The sequence below is a fragment of the Anguilla anguilla genome, chromosome 14 (genome assembly GCF_013347855.1).
Source record: "Anguilla anguilla isolate fAngAng1 chromosome 14, fAngAng1.pri, whole genome shotgun sequence".
NCBI classification, from domain to species: domain Eukaryota; kingdom Metazoa; phylum Chordata; class Actinopteri; order Anguilliformes; family Anguillidae; genus Anguilla; species Anguilla anguilla.
The window spans coordinates 21,851,448-21,869,883 of NC_049214.1; the positions used below are offsets into that span (position 1 = coordinate 21,851,448).

Here is an 18,436-nt window from a genome sequence, read left to right on the forward strand (position 1 = left end):
GGACCTGTAGTCGTGTCTGAAATCCCTAACCCTGTCTGCTTCGGGCTCCTGCGCTGAATCGCTCTCGTGGGTGAGCGTCGTGTTCGGGCGAGGCTGAAGCGCAGGTGTGCCGCAGCGGAGGGTGCGTCTCTTCCGCGAGCGTGTCATTCTGACTGGCGCCTTGCCCTCCCGGCCACGGGTACACGGCGTGGCGCGGGCGTGGCGCTGCGCACTGGCCGGGCACAGGCACTGACGCGGTCCGCCTCTCTTCCAGCCCCAAGGGTAAGAAGTTCCGGAGTAAGCCGCAGCTGTCTCGGTACCTGGGCAACACGGTGGACCTGGCGTGCTTCGACTTCCGCACGGGGAAGATGATGCCCAGCAAACTGCAGAAGAACAAGCAGAGACTGCGCAACGAGAACTTCAGCCTGTCCAAGGTACAGCCCCACTGTACACACAGAAACAGTCACAACCATGCGGCCTGTCCAAGGTACAGCCCCACGGTTCACCCAGAAACAGTCACAACCATGCGGTCTGTCCAAGGTACAGCCCCACGGTTCACCCAGAAACAGTCACAACCATGCGGCCTGTCCAAGGTACAGCCCCACGGTTCACCTAGAAACAGTCACAACCATGCGGTCTGTCCAAGGTACAGCCCCACGGTTCACCCAGAAACAGTCACAACCATGCGGCCTGTCCAAGGTACAGCCCCACGGTTCACCCAGAAACAGTCACAACCATGCGGCCTGTCCAAGGTACAGCCCCACGGTTCACCCAGAAACAGTCACAACCATGCGGCCTGTCCAAGGTACAGCCCCACGGTTCACCCAGAAACAGTCACAACCATGCGGCCTGTCCAAGGTACAGCCCCACGGTTCACCCAGAAACAGTCACAACCATGCGGCCTGTCCAAGGTACAGCCCCACGGTTCACCCAGAAACAGTCACAACCATGCGGCCTGTCCAAGGTACAGCCCCACGGTTCACCCAGAAACAGTCACAACCATGCGGCCTGTCCAAGGTACAGCCCTGCAGTTCACCTAAAAACAATCACAACCGTGCGGAACAAAAGGCGATGTGATTTTTCAAAGCTTTGAGTTGGGATATGGTAATGTGAAATTACTGCAGAAATTATGATGATTATTATTATTATTATTATTATTATTATTAATAAGATGAATTAATTTTCATCACCCTCTAACACCTCTGTCCTGGCCATTGGCCAAGCTCATTTAACTTTCTCACAGAAGAGTGATGATGTGTTTTTGGAAGGAAAAGTGGTGTTTGGTGTTAAAGGGGGAGGGGGGGGGGGTGAAATTTGAAATGCTTTGTACTGGAGAATGCATCACCCGAAAGGGAAAACATAAGATTAAGAATACAAGCGTTTTGAAATCTACACCACTGTAACCAAACGCACTCTGTCAAAACAAATGCGAAGCTTCACTTGTTTGTAAGAGTTAAATTACAGGCATGTTGTCCATTCTTTACTTTAATGTCAGCCTTTGGAAGGCTCAATTCCATGTTCGCTTCCACGTTTACCTTCTGCAAAGCCGTAAGATCGCTGCCGAGAGCAGATCCACCCGAGCGGGTCCTGAGCGTTTCCCAGCGCGCGGCGTACTCTGGAGAAGCGCATGCGGCATTAGCTCTGGGGCGCTAACGGTGCGCCCCCCCGGCCCGTATCCAGCCCCGGCTCTGATTTGTAGGCGGTAACGCGACACCCCTCCCCCCCCACCCCCCCCAGCTTTGGCTCAATGAGCCGGCGGGGTCCTGTTACGGGCTGCGGCCGACCAGCAGCGTTAGCCTCCGCCTCCGCTCGCGCTCGCTCCGCGCCGGCTAAATAAACAGCGAATAAACGGTAAGGCCTGTCACATCACACGCTGTCATTTGCAGATTTTCCCCCTCGGGCATTCAGGGAAACATGTGAGTCGGGGCGTGTTGCTGTGGGGAAAGCCCGCCCGCCGTGGGCTAGTCTGTAGCTGGGGTGCCTTCCGGAGGGCCTGTGTAAATGAATACGGGGTGTGATTGTGAGTGCACCAGCTGTTGGGAGGTTGAGAGGATAAGGACGGGCGATGCTGTTTCGTCTGCGTGCGCGCCGTCTCGGTAGATGAAATATCTTCATTCCTCTTCCTGTTTTTATGTTGCTTTAAAGGCATACTGTTGTTCTGTAAACGCAGGACCTTGCTGTGGTCCTGCGTTTACAACCGAAGAAGTCTCCTCCTTCGTCTTCAGCCCCTCCCTCTCGCCCAGAGTACCCCACATAATGTAGCTAGATGGATAGCTGGAGGTAACCTTAGTTAAGAATGTCACTAGCTTCACATTGCAGGTGACGTCACTTACAGGTCCAGCAGAAAACCAGCTTTTCATCCCTTTGGCGAACTTCAGCTGACGCCACCCAGGAAAAGCAATTCCAAGGGTAAATCTGGTTCTTGGAGGAGCTTCGCTGTATCCCAAACCACAGGCTCTGTAGCCACACCCACCCCTCCCCACACAGAAAAGGGGGCCACGCCCAGTAACGTCCCAAACACGTTTTAGAAGAAAAGGTGCACACATTCAGCAAAAGTGCATAAAGACAGAGATTAACAGTGCATCATAGGTATGCTTCAGCATAGTTATTTTATAATATTTTCAAGGTGAAAATCCTGCATTGTATGTCTGTACCCCCTCACTGGCTGCCATTTTGTGGAAAAATGTGAAGCAGCGAATGTGGACACACCACACATAACTGACCGTACACGTGACCGGCGGCACCAGTTTTCTCCGTTACCTCGGAGACCTCTCCCTTTTGCTGTGTTGAAATCTAGCGGCTCTCGGATGATAAAATGGGTTGGTAAATTTTTATCTCAAACCTGTGCCGTGCTCTGGTTGTTGCGGGCTGTTGGCCCAAGGCTCTGTTACGCACTAAAACGGGGAGTTTCTTGTGGTTGTCCGCCAGCTCCGGACCTGTTTTCTGGTCAGTGCAACGATGTGGACCGGCTTACAGATGGAGGAGGTGCTTTTGGGGCTGGAGGTGGGGCGGGGTTGGGGGGATGGGGTGTCACACTTGGCCAGGATAGAGCAAATGTAATTATTTTCCGGTAAGGGAAGAGGATCAGCAGTGCATTAAATAGCAGTGGCACCTTCTTTGTGCCACATGTCTGGGTAAATTGGAAATAGTTTTATTTTTTGGTATGTGCAACATTCAGCTCCTCCATGGGGCCTCAGGCTGTTCCTGGTTCTCCCTCATCCTTACTGACCTCTCCCAACATCTGTGGGGCTACAGAGAAGTGGCGGAGTCGCCTGGAAGTCCTGCGCGGTGATTCTCTGTCTGGGGCCTGAACTATTCTGCTCACTGATAAGTGTACTGCTGTCCACGACTGGCTGTGCTTACTGGAAGGGTCTGTATGGGGTCTGTTAATGGGATAATATGCCAGGGAAAACCCTGCTTTCTCTGCATTGTGTTTCTCTGCTGTGTCTTCCCTATGGGAATGGGCTCCATCCTGCTGAAGGGACAGAGCTGATGAATTTATGAGGGCTGGCTGAACGCGTGATTGATTCGGTTTAATTTGAAATGGAATGCGGTGCGACCTCAAGCGTGCAGCGCACGCAGCATTAGCCTCCGCGGCGAGCACGAGGAGCTCTGCATTAGCGCCAGAGAAAAGGCTGCGGCTGACTCCACAGAGCTGCCGTGGCGTTCGAAAATGTAGGGTTTATGGGAAAAAGCCAGCAGGAGGGGCGCCCGGTCATGCACGCGCTCTGTTTGAACGCGGCCAGTGGGATTTGGTTTGCGGGTAATGTTGTTCGGCGGGTACAATAGCCTAGCTGACAGATTGTGTATCGGCTTCCACGCATTGACTTGCGCTGTTGTGTATGTTGTATGATGAGTATTGGTTGATGTACAGTAGTGATTCCTGGACTGTTGCACTTAAAATGTAGTTAAGGAATACAGGCGTTTATTCTGCATATAAAGCCTTGGCTTTCTGTAAATTGATAGTCCAAAGCTTCATTTACTAGTACAACATTCCCATGAAAGTACAGAGATGCTGATTGGTGTCCTAGCCTAAAGCAGTGGCATCATGGCCTTGCTTCCCCTCTGGCTGTAGTCTCTCTTATGCGTTTATCTCACAGAGTTTCCTGCTTTAATGTCCCTCCCTTTTAGTAAACCTCTCATTCGGTGCTTCAGTAGCCCGGCTCTTGGATGTGTGTTTGGTTGAGGCTCGGGGGAACCCTTCATCAGCGCTGTCGGAGCGCGCAGAGTGTGTAATTAGCGATTGCGAGACTTTTTGATGTGGGTGGGGCATCTTCTGGTGGCTGCAGTACCTTAAGAAAGGGCGTGGCACCATGTGTTTATCCTGCTGTTCTCTGGGTTTGGCTAACCGTCGTTCTGTTAAACCTCGCTGAGATGGTCACTGTTCTTTCAAAGATGCACAAATGAAAGAGTGTGTTTTCGACAGAAAATGTCTATTTAGATTAAAATATGTTTGCCATGTCTTTTTGTGGGTGAAATTAGGAACACAGTGAACATATTAGACAGCTCAATCTAGCCTACTTAATCATGTTTTCCAGTGGATTTGCCTAGCTTTTAGTGAACCGAGTGTCTTATACCAGCTGTGTTGTTGCCAATGTTCATTTTCAGTGTCCTCTTCTGGGTTGTCAAATTATATCCTATGTTAGAAAAAATATCCAACAATTTAGTGTTTTCATAGCTGAAGTCAGTGCTTTCCCCAAAATAATATTGTTTGCAGTTGTTGGTCAGTCCAAAGCATCAAAGAGTGAAATAATTAACTTTTTACTGAAGGAGACTTGATGTTTGTTAGAGAAAGGAGGTTTTAATTGCTAAGGTGGCTGTGGGAACACAAGCATATTTCAAAGTGAAGGACTAGTTCTCATTTATGAAGTTGTAAAGGCGCATTTACATGAATTGGCCCTGGGGTTGTGAGCCATTAAACCTCACCTTGATAGGGGAGGCGCTACACTGCATTGTTAAAACGCAGCTCTGTGATTGGCCCGGTGCTGAGGTGTCAGTAGGTAGGGAAACGCTGCACATGCAATTGTCAATTATATACATTCCCTGAGCTTTCTGAGACTTCATGTTATGATTTTTACACATAATTCAAAACATCTCATAGCCTCGTTGTGGCTCTGCTTCTTCATAGTCAGGTTTCTGTATAAAGGATTCAAATGCTACTCCCTTCACACTGATATTTTAATATCATTTAATACCTCGCAGAGGCAGCACCTGGCAATGTGTAAAAACCAGTGTTTTGGAGCGCAGCCCTATGTAGTAATAGATCAGCCAATAGGAGACTGCATCGGATGGCTGCCAGGACTTCAGCGGGCATCTTTCAGATGTTCACATTTGCAAACAAAATGGCGGAGCCGCTCATTCCAGCATTAGGCCTCACCAGGAGATCTGATCCGCGGGCTGGCCTGGTACACCGTCTGTGTGTGCAGGTCTGTCAGGGCGGTAGGAACGGAGTATCTCTGTTTATTTACCTCCAAAAAGACTACACTACACGATCACAGGTTTGTGAAAGTGATAAATATTGCCTTATATCATGACTGTGATGACTGCTGTACGGTATGTAAAGACATGACTCTGAGCTCTGAGGAGAGACTCAGCCTGTGAACACACCCACACAGCACCAGCAGCGCATTCCAGAGCTCATTTTAAGGCAGGCGTGTGAGCCGGGCCTCGCTCCGTCGCCATGACGCCGTCCCGGTTCCGTTCTGCCGGCTCGCTGATGGCTGTGGCTGGGGAGGCGCTCACGCGGCATGAAATTCGCTGGCCTCGCTGTCCACGGCGCCCCGCCCGGCTGCTCGCCCGCGCGTGAGCACGCTCGTCACGGTGGGAGCGCTCGCTTGCGTCAGCTGGCCGCCCCCACCCCGCCCCCCCTCCCCCCGCGGGACCGGGGGCTGGGTTTTAATTGGCGTCTGCTCCGCGCGCGGGTGAGGAGGAGCCGCTCGTCTGTGGCGGTTGCCATGAGATCGCCCCTCCCCCCCCCGCTAATGGCTGGGCCCTGAGATAACGGCACGCGCCGGTACCACCCAGGGCCAGGCCGAGGCGCAGCCGCCAGCCCGGCGGGTTATCAGCGCGGCGAGCCAGCTGAGCGCCGCAAGGTCACCGCACGACGCGACACGGCGGGGGGCCGGGGGGTCGGAACCGTGACCTGGCGCCACGCATAGCCGGAAGGCCAGGACGGCGTTTGGGCGGGTCAGCGCCTGGCTGCTGTCGTTGGGTCCGTGTCCGTGCCACTTTGGGTTGTGCCGCTGCCTGTGGTGGCGTGCTGTGCTTCCCCAGAGGCCCGTTTCCGTTCTACATCTCCGCACGCCTTTAATGAGGAGAAGAGCCTTTGTAGGCTGTCCAAATTCGATGTCATCTATGATTTGTATGAAATTCCAGTTTTTACATTTGTTAACTGGCCCCGCCCACCGCTCCTGGCCGGTGTCTGGTAAGGCTGCGGGTGTGGCCTGGGGGGCAGGCTCGGTCCCGCTGGCCCCTCCCACAGCGCCGGGGCTGCGGGGGAGGGAGATAGCATCTGAAGAATGCGGCGCAGCGCGAGTCCTCGACCGGTGTCTGGAGGCAGGGAGGTCTCCGCAGACGGGGGGGGGGAGGCGCCGTTAACCCCTGTGCCTCTCCCGGAGCAGCACGCCAAATCCAAGTAGCACTTCCTTCCCCCCTGTTTGCAGTAGGGGTTGCTATGGAAACGCAGCAAAAGTGGCTGGGTGGAAAACGCAGCCCCACGCGCCGCAGTCAGGCGTTCCGAGCAGGTTAGTTACCCCACAGCGCTCGGGAGGGATAGGGTTAACCCCCCCCCTTAAGAAATGCATGCTCGAACCAAAGGTCAGTTATGGGGCAGGCATCAGATTCTCATAGCGTATGGTGACTTAACCACACGCACACGCTCCAGAATTCATCGCAGCCTCTAAATTACTCCAAGAGTCCAGAAAGCAGGGCTGTGGTATCGTCTGGGCGCCATGGTAACTGTTGGCCCCCTTTGTAGTTGTAGTATCCCTGGCTACCCTTTTAAAAGCACCGGATTACTGGTTAAATGGGTGACGGTTAATAACGGGCCTGTGTGAGAGAGCCCAGCCGAAGGTCAGGAGAGGTGCCTGTCGCCGAGCAGGGCTGCTGGAAGCGGGAGCACTTCCCCTGTACAGACGGGAACATGTTGTGCCGGATACTGTACCTTGTGCAGAACCGTCGCCTCACGTGACCCGGGCATGTGCAGCCTGAAATAACAGAATAAACAAGCGCAGTCCCTGGGGTGCGTGTGCCGAGGGTTCACAGCACGCGCTCTGAGCCCGTTTACTTGCAGCACTCACACGTGCTTACAGTGAGCATGCAGCGCTTAACTGCTAACTGCTAACCGCTCACATGCGCTTACGGCGGGCACACAGCGCTTAACTGCTAACCGCTCACACGCACTTACGTTGGGCACACAGCGCTTAACTGCTAACCGCTCACACGCACTTACGGTGGGCACACAGCGCTTAACTGCTAACCGCTCACACGCACTTACGGTGGGCACACAGCGCTTAACTGCTAACCGCTCACACGCGCTTACGGTGAGGACACAACGCTTAACTGCTAACCGCTCACATGCGCTTACGGTGAGCACGCAGCGCTAAACTTCTAACCGCTCACACGCTTACAGTGAGCACACGGCGTTAAACTGCTAACCGTTCACACGCTTACAGTGAGCACGCAGCGCTAAACTGCTAACCACTCACACGCTTACAGTGAGCACACGGCGTTAAACTGCTAACCGCTCACACGCTTACAGTGAGCACACGGCGTTAAACTGCTAACCGCTCACACGCTTACAGTGAGCACACGGCGTTAAACTGCTAACCGCTCACACGCTTACAGTGAGCACACGGCGTTAAACTGCTAACCGCTCACACGCTTACAGTGAGCACACGGCGTTAAACTGCTAACCGCTCACACGCTTACAGTGAGCACACGGCGTTAAACTGCTAACCGCTCACACGCTTACAGTGAGCACACGGCGTTAAACTGCTAACCGCTCACACGCTTACAGTGAGCACACGGCGTTAAACTGCTAACCGCTCACACGCTTACAGTGAGCACACGGCGTTAAACTGCTAACCGCTCACACGCTTACAGTGAGCACACGGCGTTAAACTGCTAACCGCTCACACGCTTACAGTGGGCACACAGCGCTAAACTGCTAACCGCTCACACGCTTACAGTGAGCACACGGCGTTAAACTGCTAACCGCTCACACGCTTACAGTGAGCACACGGCGTTAAACTGCTAACCGCTCACACGCTTACAGTGAGCACACGGCGTTAAACTGCTAACCGCTCACGCGCTTACAGTGAGCACACAGCGCTAAACTGCTAACCGCTCACACGCTTACAGTGAGCACACGGCGTTAAACTGCTAACCGCTCACACGCTTACAGTGAGCACACGGCGTTAAACTGCTAACCGCTCACACGCTTACAGTGAGCACACGGCGTTAAACTGCTAACCGCTCACACGCTTACAGTGAGCACACGGCGTTAAACTGCTAACCGCTCACGCGCTTACAGTGAGCACACAGCGCTAAACTGCTAACCGCTCACGCGCTTACAGTGGGCACACAGCGCTAAACTGCTAACCGCTCACACGCTTACAGTGAGCACACGGCGTTAAACTGCTAACCGCTCACACGCTTACAGTGAGCACACGGCGTTAAACTGCTAACCGCTCACACGCTTACAGTGAGCACACGGCGTTAAACTGCTAACCGCTCACACGCTTACAGTGAGCACACGGCGTTAAACTGCTAACCGCTCACACGCTTACAGTGAGCACACGGCGTTAAACTGCTAACCGCTCACACGCTTACAGTGAGCACACAGCGCTAAACTGCTAACCGCTCACACGCTTACAGTGAGCACACGGCGTTAAACTGCTAACCGCTCACACGCTTACAGTGAGCACACGGCGTTAAACTGCTAACCGCTCACACGCTTACAGTGAGCACACGGCGTTAAACTGCTAACCGCTCACACTCGCTTACAGTGAGCACACAGTGCTAAACTGCTAACCGCTCACACGCGCTTACAGTGAGCACAAAGCGCTAAACTGCTAACCGCTCACACTCGCTTACAGTGAGCACACAGTGCTAAACTGCTAACCGCTCACACGCGCTTACAGTGAGCACAAAGCGCTAAACTGCTAACCGCTCACATGCGCTTACGGCGGGCACACAGCGCTAAACTGCTAACCGCTCACACGCGCTTACAGTGAGCACAAAGCGCTAAACTGCTAACCGCTCACACTCGCTTACAGTGAGCACACAGTGCTAAACTGCTAACCGCTCACACGCGCTTACAGTGAGCACAAAGCGCTAAACTGCTAACCGCTCACACTCGCTTACAGTGAGCACACAGTGCTAAACTGCTAACCGCTCACACGCGCTTACAGTGAGCACAAAGCGCTAAACTGCTAACCGCTCACACGCGCTTACAGTGAGCACACAGCGCTTAACTGTGAACACATGCCATATGCCGTGTGAGTTATGTAAAAAGGCTATTTTTTTTGCTGTGCCCGGTCCTGTTGTTGTATGGCTGTCTGTTTTTGGTTTTTTTACTAAGTCAGTTCTCTTAGTAAATACGTACTGTGTTATTGGCAGTCCAGCCCAAAAGCAGGTGGATGCTGGAGTGCCATGTGTGGAATCTGGAAACGGTTTGGGCCTACAGTCCTCACTCACCCATTCACAATGCAGAATACCTGCAAAACCTAAAGGGAATGAAAGCTGGGTGATTTTCTCTTAGCCTAAGTAAGCAGCAGACATACGAACAAGCACACACAAAAGTAGAAAAGAAAATGCTAACATTTAGGTGTCCTATGTTTTGTAACTTGTAAAAACACTATTTTTTTTAATCATCGGCCTGAATTTTTTCAAATGTGGCCTTAACTTTGTCTGTCAAACAAGAACATAGTTAATTTAAGAGAACATGGTGAGTGCATTATTTTTGAAGAATAAAAAAAATAATGTTTGCAAGTCAATTTAATTGCATGTCAAAGTTAAGGACAAATGTTGATCGAGTCATTTTCTAGTGTTTATCACTGCCCTGGATTTGTAATGGAATATTCCCTGTTGGGCCTTTTTCCGCTCGTCGAAGCTGAACTTCCTTTGGTAAATAATATTTTTGAAAGGCTAAGTGGTGGCTGAATTGGAATTTCAGTTTTGTTTTCTTCATGTTCCACCCCTGTCACTAGGTAGGATTAACAGCATGATCTTGGGACATACAGTAATCTCCGAACTCATCTACCACGTGCAACTTGAAGCCAGCTATGCTTGCACTAGTCTTGCACTCTGATTGCATAATCCAGTGTACGAGTACTTAAAAAATCCTTTGAATGAGTACCCGTAGACTTTAAATTATATACAGTCTACAGTGCAGTGTGCTAGATAGTATGCAGTCTACAGTGCAGTGCATTGTCATACATCATGTCCAGTGTGGGGTAGTGTGCAATGCATTGTTATACATAGTGTCAAGTGTGGGGTACACAGTGTACAGTGCAGTTGTATTGTTATACAAAGTGTCCAATGTGGGGTACACAGTGTACAGCGTGCGGTTCTGGGCCTCTCCTCCCCCAGCGTAGGGTGCCTCTGTGCCCCAGGACGGTGTGGCTCTTTGGGGGAGGCGCTGACGTCTTTGCCCTTGGCCCCCCTCCCTCTCTCACCAGCAGGCCCAGATTAGAGTTAACCCTTCAGTCACTGTGCCCTGCAAACCCATCAGTGTGTGCGTGCATGCACATGTACATGTGTGTATGTGCGTGTGCGCATACATGTGCGTGTGCGCGTGTGCATATGTATGCACGCGTGTGCACATCTGTGTGTGCATATATGCATACGTAAGCGTGTATGTGTATGTGTGTGTGTCTGCGTCTGCGTCTGTGTGTGCATGTTCAGATACATGTGTGCGTGCGTGCGTGCGTGCGCACGTGCGTTTGTGTGCGTCCGTGCATGTGCATATGCGTTAATGTCTCCATGCATGTGTGTGTATGCGTACGTATGTGTGTTTGTGTGCGTCCGTGCACATGCGTATTCGTTCATGTGCGCGTGTGTGCGTACGTGTGTGTGTTTGTGTGCGTCCGTGTGCGTGCGTATGCGTTCATGTGCGCGTGTGTGCGTGTGTGTGCGTACGTGTGTGTGTTTGTGTGCGTCCGTGCGTGTGCGTATGCGTTCATATGCGCGCGTGTGTGTGTGTGCGTACATGTGTGTGTTTGTGTGTGTCTGTGCGTGTGCGTATGCGTTCGTGTGTGCGTGTGTGTCTGTGTGTACTCGCTCACCCGCTCCCTGTGGAAAGCATCACCTTTACTGCTGCACTCTCGCCATTTATGCTGATTAGCTTATTTTTAGATGCTCTCTGCCTCCCTCCTCCAGTCTCAGAAATATCATTAAAGCAGCATTTTATGAGCCGGGCCGCGGCGCTCCGCTCCGGAGCAGGGCTCCAGTGCTGTGTGTGTCACCATCTTCCAGGCCCTGCAGATTAACAGACTCCCACGCCAGCGGCTGCCCTCAATGGCTATTCTGAGTTCTAAAGCCTGAATTTATGGCGCGGCAGCTGTAAAAAGTGGGGTCTCCTCGCCGCTGAATGGGGAGCTCGGGCCATAAAGAGGTCTGCACCCCCCCCTCTTTATGGCAGCATGGCTTGGCTTTCTCATGTAGCGCTTACTTCATATGAATCACCCCCACCCCACCCCTCACCCCACCAGCCCCTCTCCCACTCCTGCACTTCCTGCCGTGAAAAGGTATTGAGTTTCTGATCATCTGAAATGTAGCTTTTCTTTGAGATTGTTTTTAGTTCTTGGTACCTTGTTTGGTTCTTCAGAAGTCCTCACTAACGTGCAGGGTGTACCTGTGCAAGCGTGTATTATCAGGCACAAGTTCTCAGTTGAATTCAGGTTTCCTGGGAAAATACATGGATTTGGAATGCAGTGAGAGTTTTGGTGGGATGTAGCAGGCACACACCAGCTCAAATTCCCTGACAAGGAACATTTATGAGTCCTCGAAACAACCAGCCAAATACTTTCACTTTCCCTTGTTTTCCTGTTCTCAGTGGCAGAGTACTATAATGGCTCAGGAACTCAGAGGCTGCTGGTTTGAATCTCAGGTGGGGTCCTGCGGTGGCACCCTTATATTACTTAAACTCAATTGCGTCAGTGATGAAATACGCTGTGTATAAATGTTAGTTGCGTAAGTCGTGTGTGTAAGGGTGTTTACTAAGCAAATCAGTGATGTAGACGATTACTGGCGAACTATAGTACCGTGCTTTTGTTTCATTCCTGCCAGGTTGTGTTGCGAATGTTTGTGGGTATATTGTGTCCCTTCGGTTTTGTTCTGTTTCTGCTGTATCGTACAGAGTCAATAGATTCAGCGTGCCAGGTACCCTGACTACAGCAACAGAGATAACTTCTTTAAACAGTGTGCCTGTTGAGCAACACAGACACACACAGGCTTACACGCAGCGCAGAGGACAGTTAGCATGGACTCATGTATAATGCTGCCTCCATATGTATTGTATTATATCAATATGTACAATTTCCTGTGTATGTTGTTTGTGAGCGTGTGTGTGTACATGCGTGTCTGTCTCCGTTTGCATGCGAGTGTGTGCGTACGTGCGTGCGCGCGTGTGTCCTACTTCCGCTTACGGAGCCCTGCTCTGTCTCTCCAGGGAAAGCCGGACCTGAATACCGCACTGCCCATCAGACAAACCGCTTCCATCTTCAAACAGCCCGTCACCAAAGTGGTCAACCACCCCAGCAACAAAGTGAAGACAGACCTGCAGAGAGCCACCGAGCAGCCCAGACAGGTTAGGCTGCGCGTCGCCCTGGCAACACGCCGCCCGCTGCCCCAGCGTGGGTGTCGGCCCTCCGGGGCGTAGGCGCTAGCATTTAGGGGCGTGGCTGTGAGGAGAGGCCGCTGCGCAGAGCAGGAGGTGGGAGGCTCACAGCGAGAGGCTGGAGGTGTTCCTTCCGTAGAAACAGGCGCCCATCCGTTTCAGTGGAGGCCTAACGGACTAAAGCTGCTTGCACACGATCAGCGTCGAAATGCTCAACGCGGTGTGAAACCGTTGCGTTGCTATGGAGGGAGTTCTGATGGCTGACTTGGCGGCTACGCTAAGCCAGGCGTAGCGCACAGCTCACAGTTAATGCCGAGTAAGCGATCCTCAAAGTTCAAATTGTTTGAACTTTCACTTGTTTGAACCTGATCTTTTATAGCGAGTTCAATCACATCACTGCTTTGTATGAAGCAGGCAGATGTAAACATGGAAGAACATTTTGGGATGAACCCGGGATTTTCGGTTTCACAAAGCGAGTTCACAACGCAGACAGCATACTGCTATCACAGCTTGTTACAGTTTTCCGAACCGATGGATGACGTCAAGTGTTGAAAACCATAGGCCTTTCCCTAGCCATTCTCTTAGCAGCTAAGTCTTTGTGCCATTGATAGGCATTTTTGGTACAGTTTTTTAATGGAAATTGTGAACATGAATAGTCGTCCTCCGACTCATCTGTGTGAGCTCCACCTGCGAACTGCAGTGTGATGAGAAGCAGGAGCTGAGTATAAAAATATGATTTGACATTACAAAGGGGGAGAAAAATGGCAGGGGTGGGGGCAGTAAAAAAAAAAAAGTTAACTTCTCATTACCAGCTCACTTAAAAGATTGGATAAAATTGCTGTATTATTCAGACAATAAACATGGCCTTCACATTAACAATTCTGCATCCTCCTGTGGTTGGCAGTATAAGAATTTACTGGCTTAAAAACTTACCTGAAACTCAACTGAATACAATAGTCTTGATGTCATAGCACTTGTTAGGGGTCCAAGCAGCGAAGCTGGTGGAACCCTATTGTATCTGTTAGGATTATTATTCTTATTTTTTTCCGCTAAAAGTGTCTGAGGCTCAGCAACCATAAGTCCTGGAGCAACCAAATTTGGCAGGTGGGTTCCTATGGCCCCCCACTACTCAGGCACTAAAAACCACGTACGTCGGCCAGATGGTGGCGCTATAACAAAGGGTTTTGCGTAAAAGGCCATAACTCCCACACCATAAGTCAGATCAACACAAAACTTCATCGACATATGCATCTGAACGTGCTCTACAACTTTGCCATTGGCCCCACTTTTGTCCGCCATATTGTTTGCCTGCCATTTAGACTTTTTAGTTGAGGCGTGGCAGTTTTCTCCGCAAAAATGTCTGAGGCTCAGCAACCATAAGTTGTAGACCAACCAAATTTGGTAGGTGGGTTCCTATAGCACCCCACTAACCAGGCACTAAAAATCACCTATGTCGGCCAGATGGTGGCGCTATAACAAAGGATCATAGTTTAAAAGGCCATAACTCCCACACCGTAGGTCAGATCAACACAAAACTTCATCGACTGATGCATCTGAATGTGCTCTACAACTTTCCTATTGGGAGCACCTATGTCCGCCATATGGTTTGCACACCATTTGGACTTTTTCATGAGGTGGGGTGCGGAAAAGCTGGAGCTCCAAATCCAAACGATTACGACATCGAGTAAACTTCTTTACGGCAAGCGACAACCATGGCGACGCAAGTTTTTATCAGTGAAATGACGGTCTGACAGTGCCACCTAGCGTGCATGCTAGGATAGGCTACCAGAAGTTTTTCAGTAAAAGCTTACTGAGAGGATGAATCATTACTTTTATTTGACGTGGATCCATTTGAAGACAATAACGGGAGAGTTCGTTTACTCTTTAAATCCGTCATTATGCTGAGAAACAGCTAAACCATTTTATTTATAGGTTCTGAGTTTCTGTGCAAACGCGCGAAAACACGCTGGTATAATGAAACAATGACGGTAGCCTAATACATATATCGTCCGCTTCGTTCCGTTTCTACCATAACATAATGACCTACAGCTGCAGTTTCTCGCTGCAATTACTAATATTGAATATAAACAAAAGACGCAATTTATGCTGTAGTCTGCCAATGTCTAAATAAATAATACGGTCCATTTGAAGACAATATCGGGTGAGTTCGTTTATGCTGAGAGAAATCGTATTCTCAATTTAATCTCTAAATTGACTGTAAGTTCAGGGTTGTAACTAGGTAGTTGTTTCGTAGGTGACTTAACTCGTCTTAACTATTGCTTGTATTTCTGCATAGACTGCGTTGTTGCTGTTCTTGTAGTTAGTGTTAATCAGTTTAACCTATAGGGTCCAAGTTGAACCATGCGGTTGTTCCCTGCTCTTAGAACGGTAGGCTGCTGCCCTCTAGGGTTTTCGACACACTTGTTCCTGGTTATGGTTATACATTTTGTTGTACGTCGCTCTGGATAAGAGCGTCTGCCAAATGCCTGTAATGTAATGTAATGCAATATTCCGTAGCAACAAGATAAACCCGACATTAGCCCTAAATATGCCAATACAGCAGTGAAAACGCTGCTCACTCAATAACGAAATAAACGAGACAATTTTTTTTAAAATTATACCATGTCATTCTACAGTCAATATCTGGGACTAAACATTGAATAAATATACAATCTTACCATTGGTTTTACGCGTAGAGATGTCCCTTTTGCGACTGAGTGGTCATACATTGTCTTGGACAATCCGTTTGTGATTCCTGTTGCTTACGGCGTTGTCGCCGTTTTTCGTACGATTTGGCTTCATTGACAGTTCATTTATTCAGTAGGTGAGAGTATAAGCTTTCTAACGATGTATAACATGTATGATTTTTCATTTGGAATAGCATTTTATAGTTCAGCGCAACGGAATATTTCCTTATCGCATTCACTTGCGGATTCACTGTGGCGTAGCATAAAAGACGATTCACCGAACTAAACGTTGTCAACGATTTTCATAATTTCTTGTAGAGTAGCCTACTATTATTATTGAGGACTTCAGGGCTTAGCTAAGCCATTTCTTTGCTGATAGACCTATCTGGAATCGTTTTCTGACGCAAAACAGAAGCGGATAGGACTTTGTCATTGATTTTCTGTCTCTATACTAGGCTACTAAACACAGATAAAATGTCATGTTGCTATGTAAGTATTACTGCTCAAAATATTTTGGTTATATACGTTCTTTTTGTTATATACGTTCTTTTTGAAATTGGGTGTCTTTAAATAGGTTAGTGGTATTATATAATGTGGATTTTTCACACTGCAATGTAAGCGTTAGTGTAATAGTTTTTGTGACCCATGGAACAGTGATGACGAGAGTGTTGGAACGTTGCAAAAAATGTGGTGGACGGTTGAAAATTATTTTAGTCCCATCTCCATCCGTCATTAGGCTACGCTGGGAATTAGCTAAACCATTTTTATTGATAGTAATTGAGTTTCTCTGCAAACGCGCGAAAACACGCTGGTATAATAAAACAATGCCGGTAAATATAGCCTATATATATAGTCCGCCTCATTCCGTTGTTACCATAATATAACAAACTTTCTTGTGTCTACAGCTGCAGTTTCTCGCTGCAATTACTATTGAATATAAACAAAAGACGCAAATGCTGTAGTCTGCCAATGTCTAAATAAATAATAAGGTATTCTTCGCGCAGCACGCATGCTAGCAGGAATGTCCAGTTGATTTTTCGTTTCGTTTTTTTTAAATGTCGTATTTATTAGGCTATATGAAATATGTATTATTATCCTATCTGTCTCTGAGGCGCTCTGAAATGTGCATTCTCTGCTAAGTTGAGCAATGGATTGGTATATGTGTCTGACGTAGTGTTGCACAGTACACCGACACTTCAGCACTTTTTCGGTACTTAAAAAAAAAAAAAAAAAAAAGAAACGGTTCGGTATTAGAATTTTCCGACGTTCGGTTTGCGTCAAATGTAAAAGCCAGGGACATGTGTCTCCCGCATTACCGATTGAGAGGATGAAAAGTTATGATTTGTCAGAATCTTCGCTAGATGGCAGTAGCAACTAAGGTTGGCAAGTGAGGTGACCTGCGCTTGTGTATTTTTTCGTGGTTGATACAGCGCAAGCTTAGACTCAGTTCACTTCAGTAGCAATAGCTGTTCTAATTTGTAAATATTTTATTATAGGAAGATGCTGTATTGTTATTGAAATGTGCTGTTTTTAGATATATTTTAAAGTGAAAGACCTGTTTATAGATAATTTACTTTACAATTGTTTAATTTTTGAAATATATTTTATATAGTTTTCTATGGTTTAGTGCTGTAACACTATAGTCCTATGCTTATTGATATGTTGAACAGGCTTCAACTTAAAGGTTGTTAATAAACCGGGTTTTTAATAAACCGTGAATTCGAAAATGAGGTCATCCCTTGTGGACATTATGTTTCTGATCTATTAAGGTAATTTCAGTATCGTTAGGTACCGAGTATTGAATCAGTATCATTTCAGTATCAATTATCGTGATACTACAAATGGCATCGGTATCAAAGTCAAAATTTTGGTATCGTGACAACACTAGTGTGACGCCTTTTTTAGTTGCGGCGCAGAAACACTGCAGCTGTGCATACACGCCGGACCATCTAAGTGTTACGACATGCCATCTAAGTGTTACGACATAGTAAAAGCCTTTACGGGAAGCGGCCAGGACACATCCATGGCGACGTAACTAAGTCATCCGAGAGTGTCTCTTAGCACAAAATTGGCCATAAGTCATCAATATTTCATACGATCATCATGATATTCAGTAGATATGTTGGGTGAAGGCATATGATCGTGAGGACAAAGCCATTTTAAAATCGCTCCATAGGGGGTGCGATGCTGCCAATGCTTGGACCCCTTCCAACGCCGCTTGCGGCTTTAATTCTCTTTGACTCTAGAATATAACTTGAAAAAAATGAAGGTTTGCATAGTGCCCTTGTGTTGAAGGTGCTGAACTTTAATATATGTTCTCGTGTTGGATGTCCAACCAGACACTTTCCCTGGGTTTTCGTTTCCTCATTAAAGAGCCCGAGGCCCCTTTTAATCAGACCTGCTCATAAGCTCAGGTGAGCAGTCATTTAGTCTTCAGGGAGGGCAGCTCCACTCCCTGTCGTTACTCTAAGCAGGCAGTGTCCCAGTCCTCTCCCTGCTGTAATCAAGCGTCCTTCCTGCGGTGCAGACGGCAGGTAGCCTTGGTGGGGGACCGAGTGTCCCCTAAAGCAACCGCTTCCTCAGCTGAGCGCTCCACGGCTGCGACTCCACCACACGACTGCGGCCCGGTATCTGTCCACTTGAAATTTGAATTGGAGGAATGAAGAGTCACTTTTTTCTTCAGTTTGGCGAGTTAATTTTAGCGACTGATGAACTCGCCGAACAGTTTCTGTGAAGAAAGCAAATTGACACACGTAAACTGGAAGTCAGGTTTAACTCTCAGTTAAAGGAGTTGCAGAGAAAGGCTGAGTGGCCCCAGGCCTGCGTCTGGCTGTAGAAGCAGGCCCTCTCTCTGCATGTCCGGCGTCTGAGACAGGTCTGACGCAGGTGCTCCGGTGTGAAGCTCCACGGCGGCTGGAGGCGTCTCCGG

At 48.9% G+C, this 18,436-nt stretch overlaps 1 protein-coding gene across 1 annotated transcript in view; it reads left to right on the forward strand.

Moving 5' to 3' along the window:
- The window catches only part of mbd2 (methyl-CpG binding domain protein 2), a 48,328-nt gene that overhangs the window by 10,828 nt on the left and 19,064 nt on the right, over window positions 1–18,436 (forward strand). The window contains exons 2-3 of the mRNA XM_035391306.1: window positions 254–413; window positions 12,653–12,790. Coding sequence (XP_035247197.1) covers window positions 254–413; window positions 12,653–12,790 — 298 coding nt within the window. The remainder of the gene's footprint in view (window positions 1–253; window positions 414–12,652; window positions 12,791–18,436) is intronic.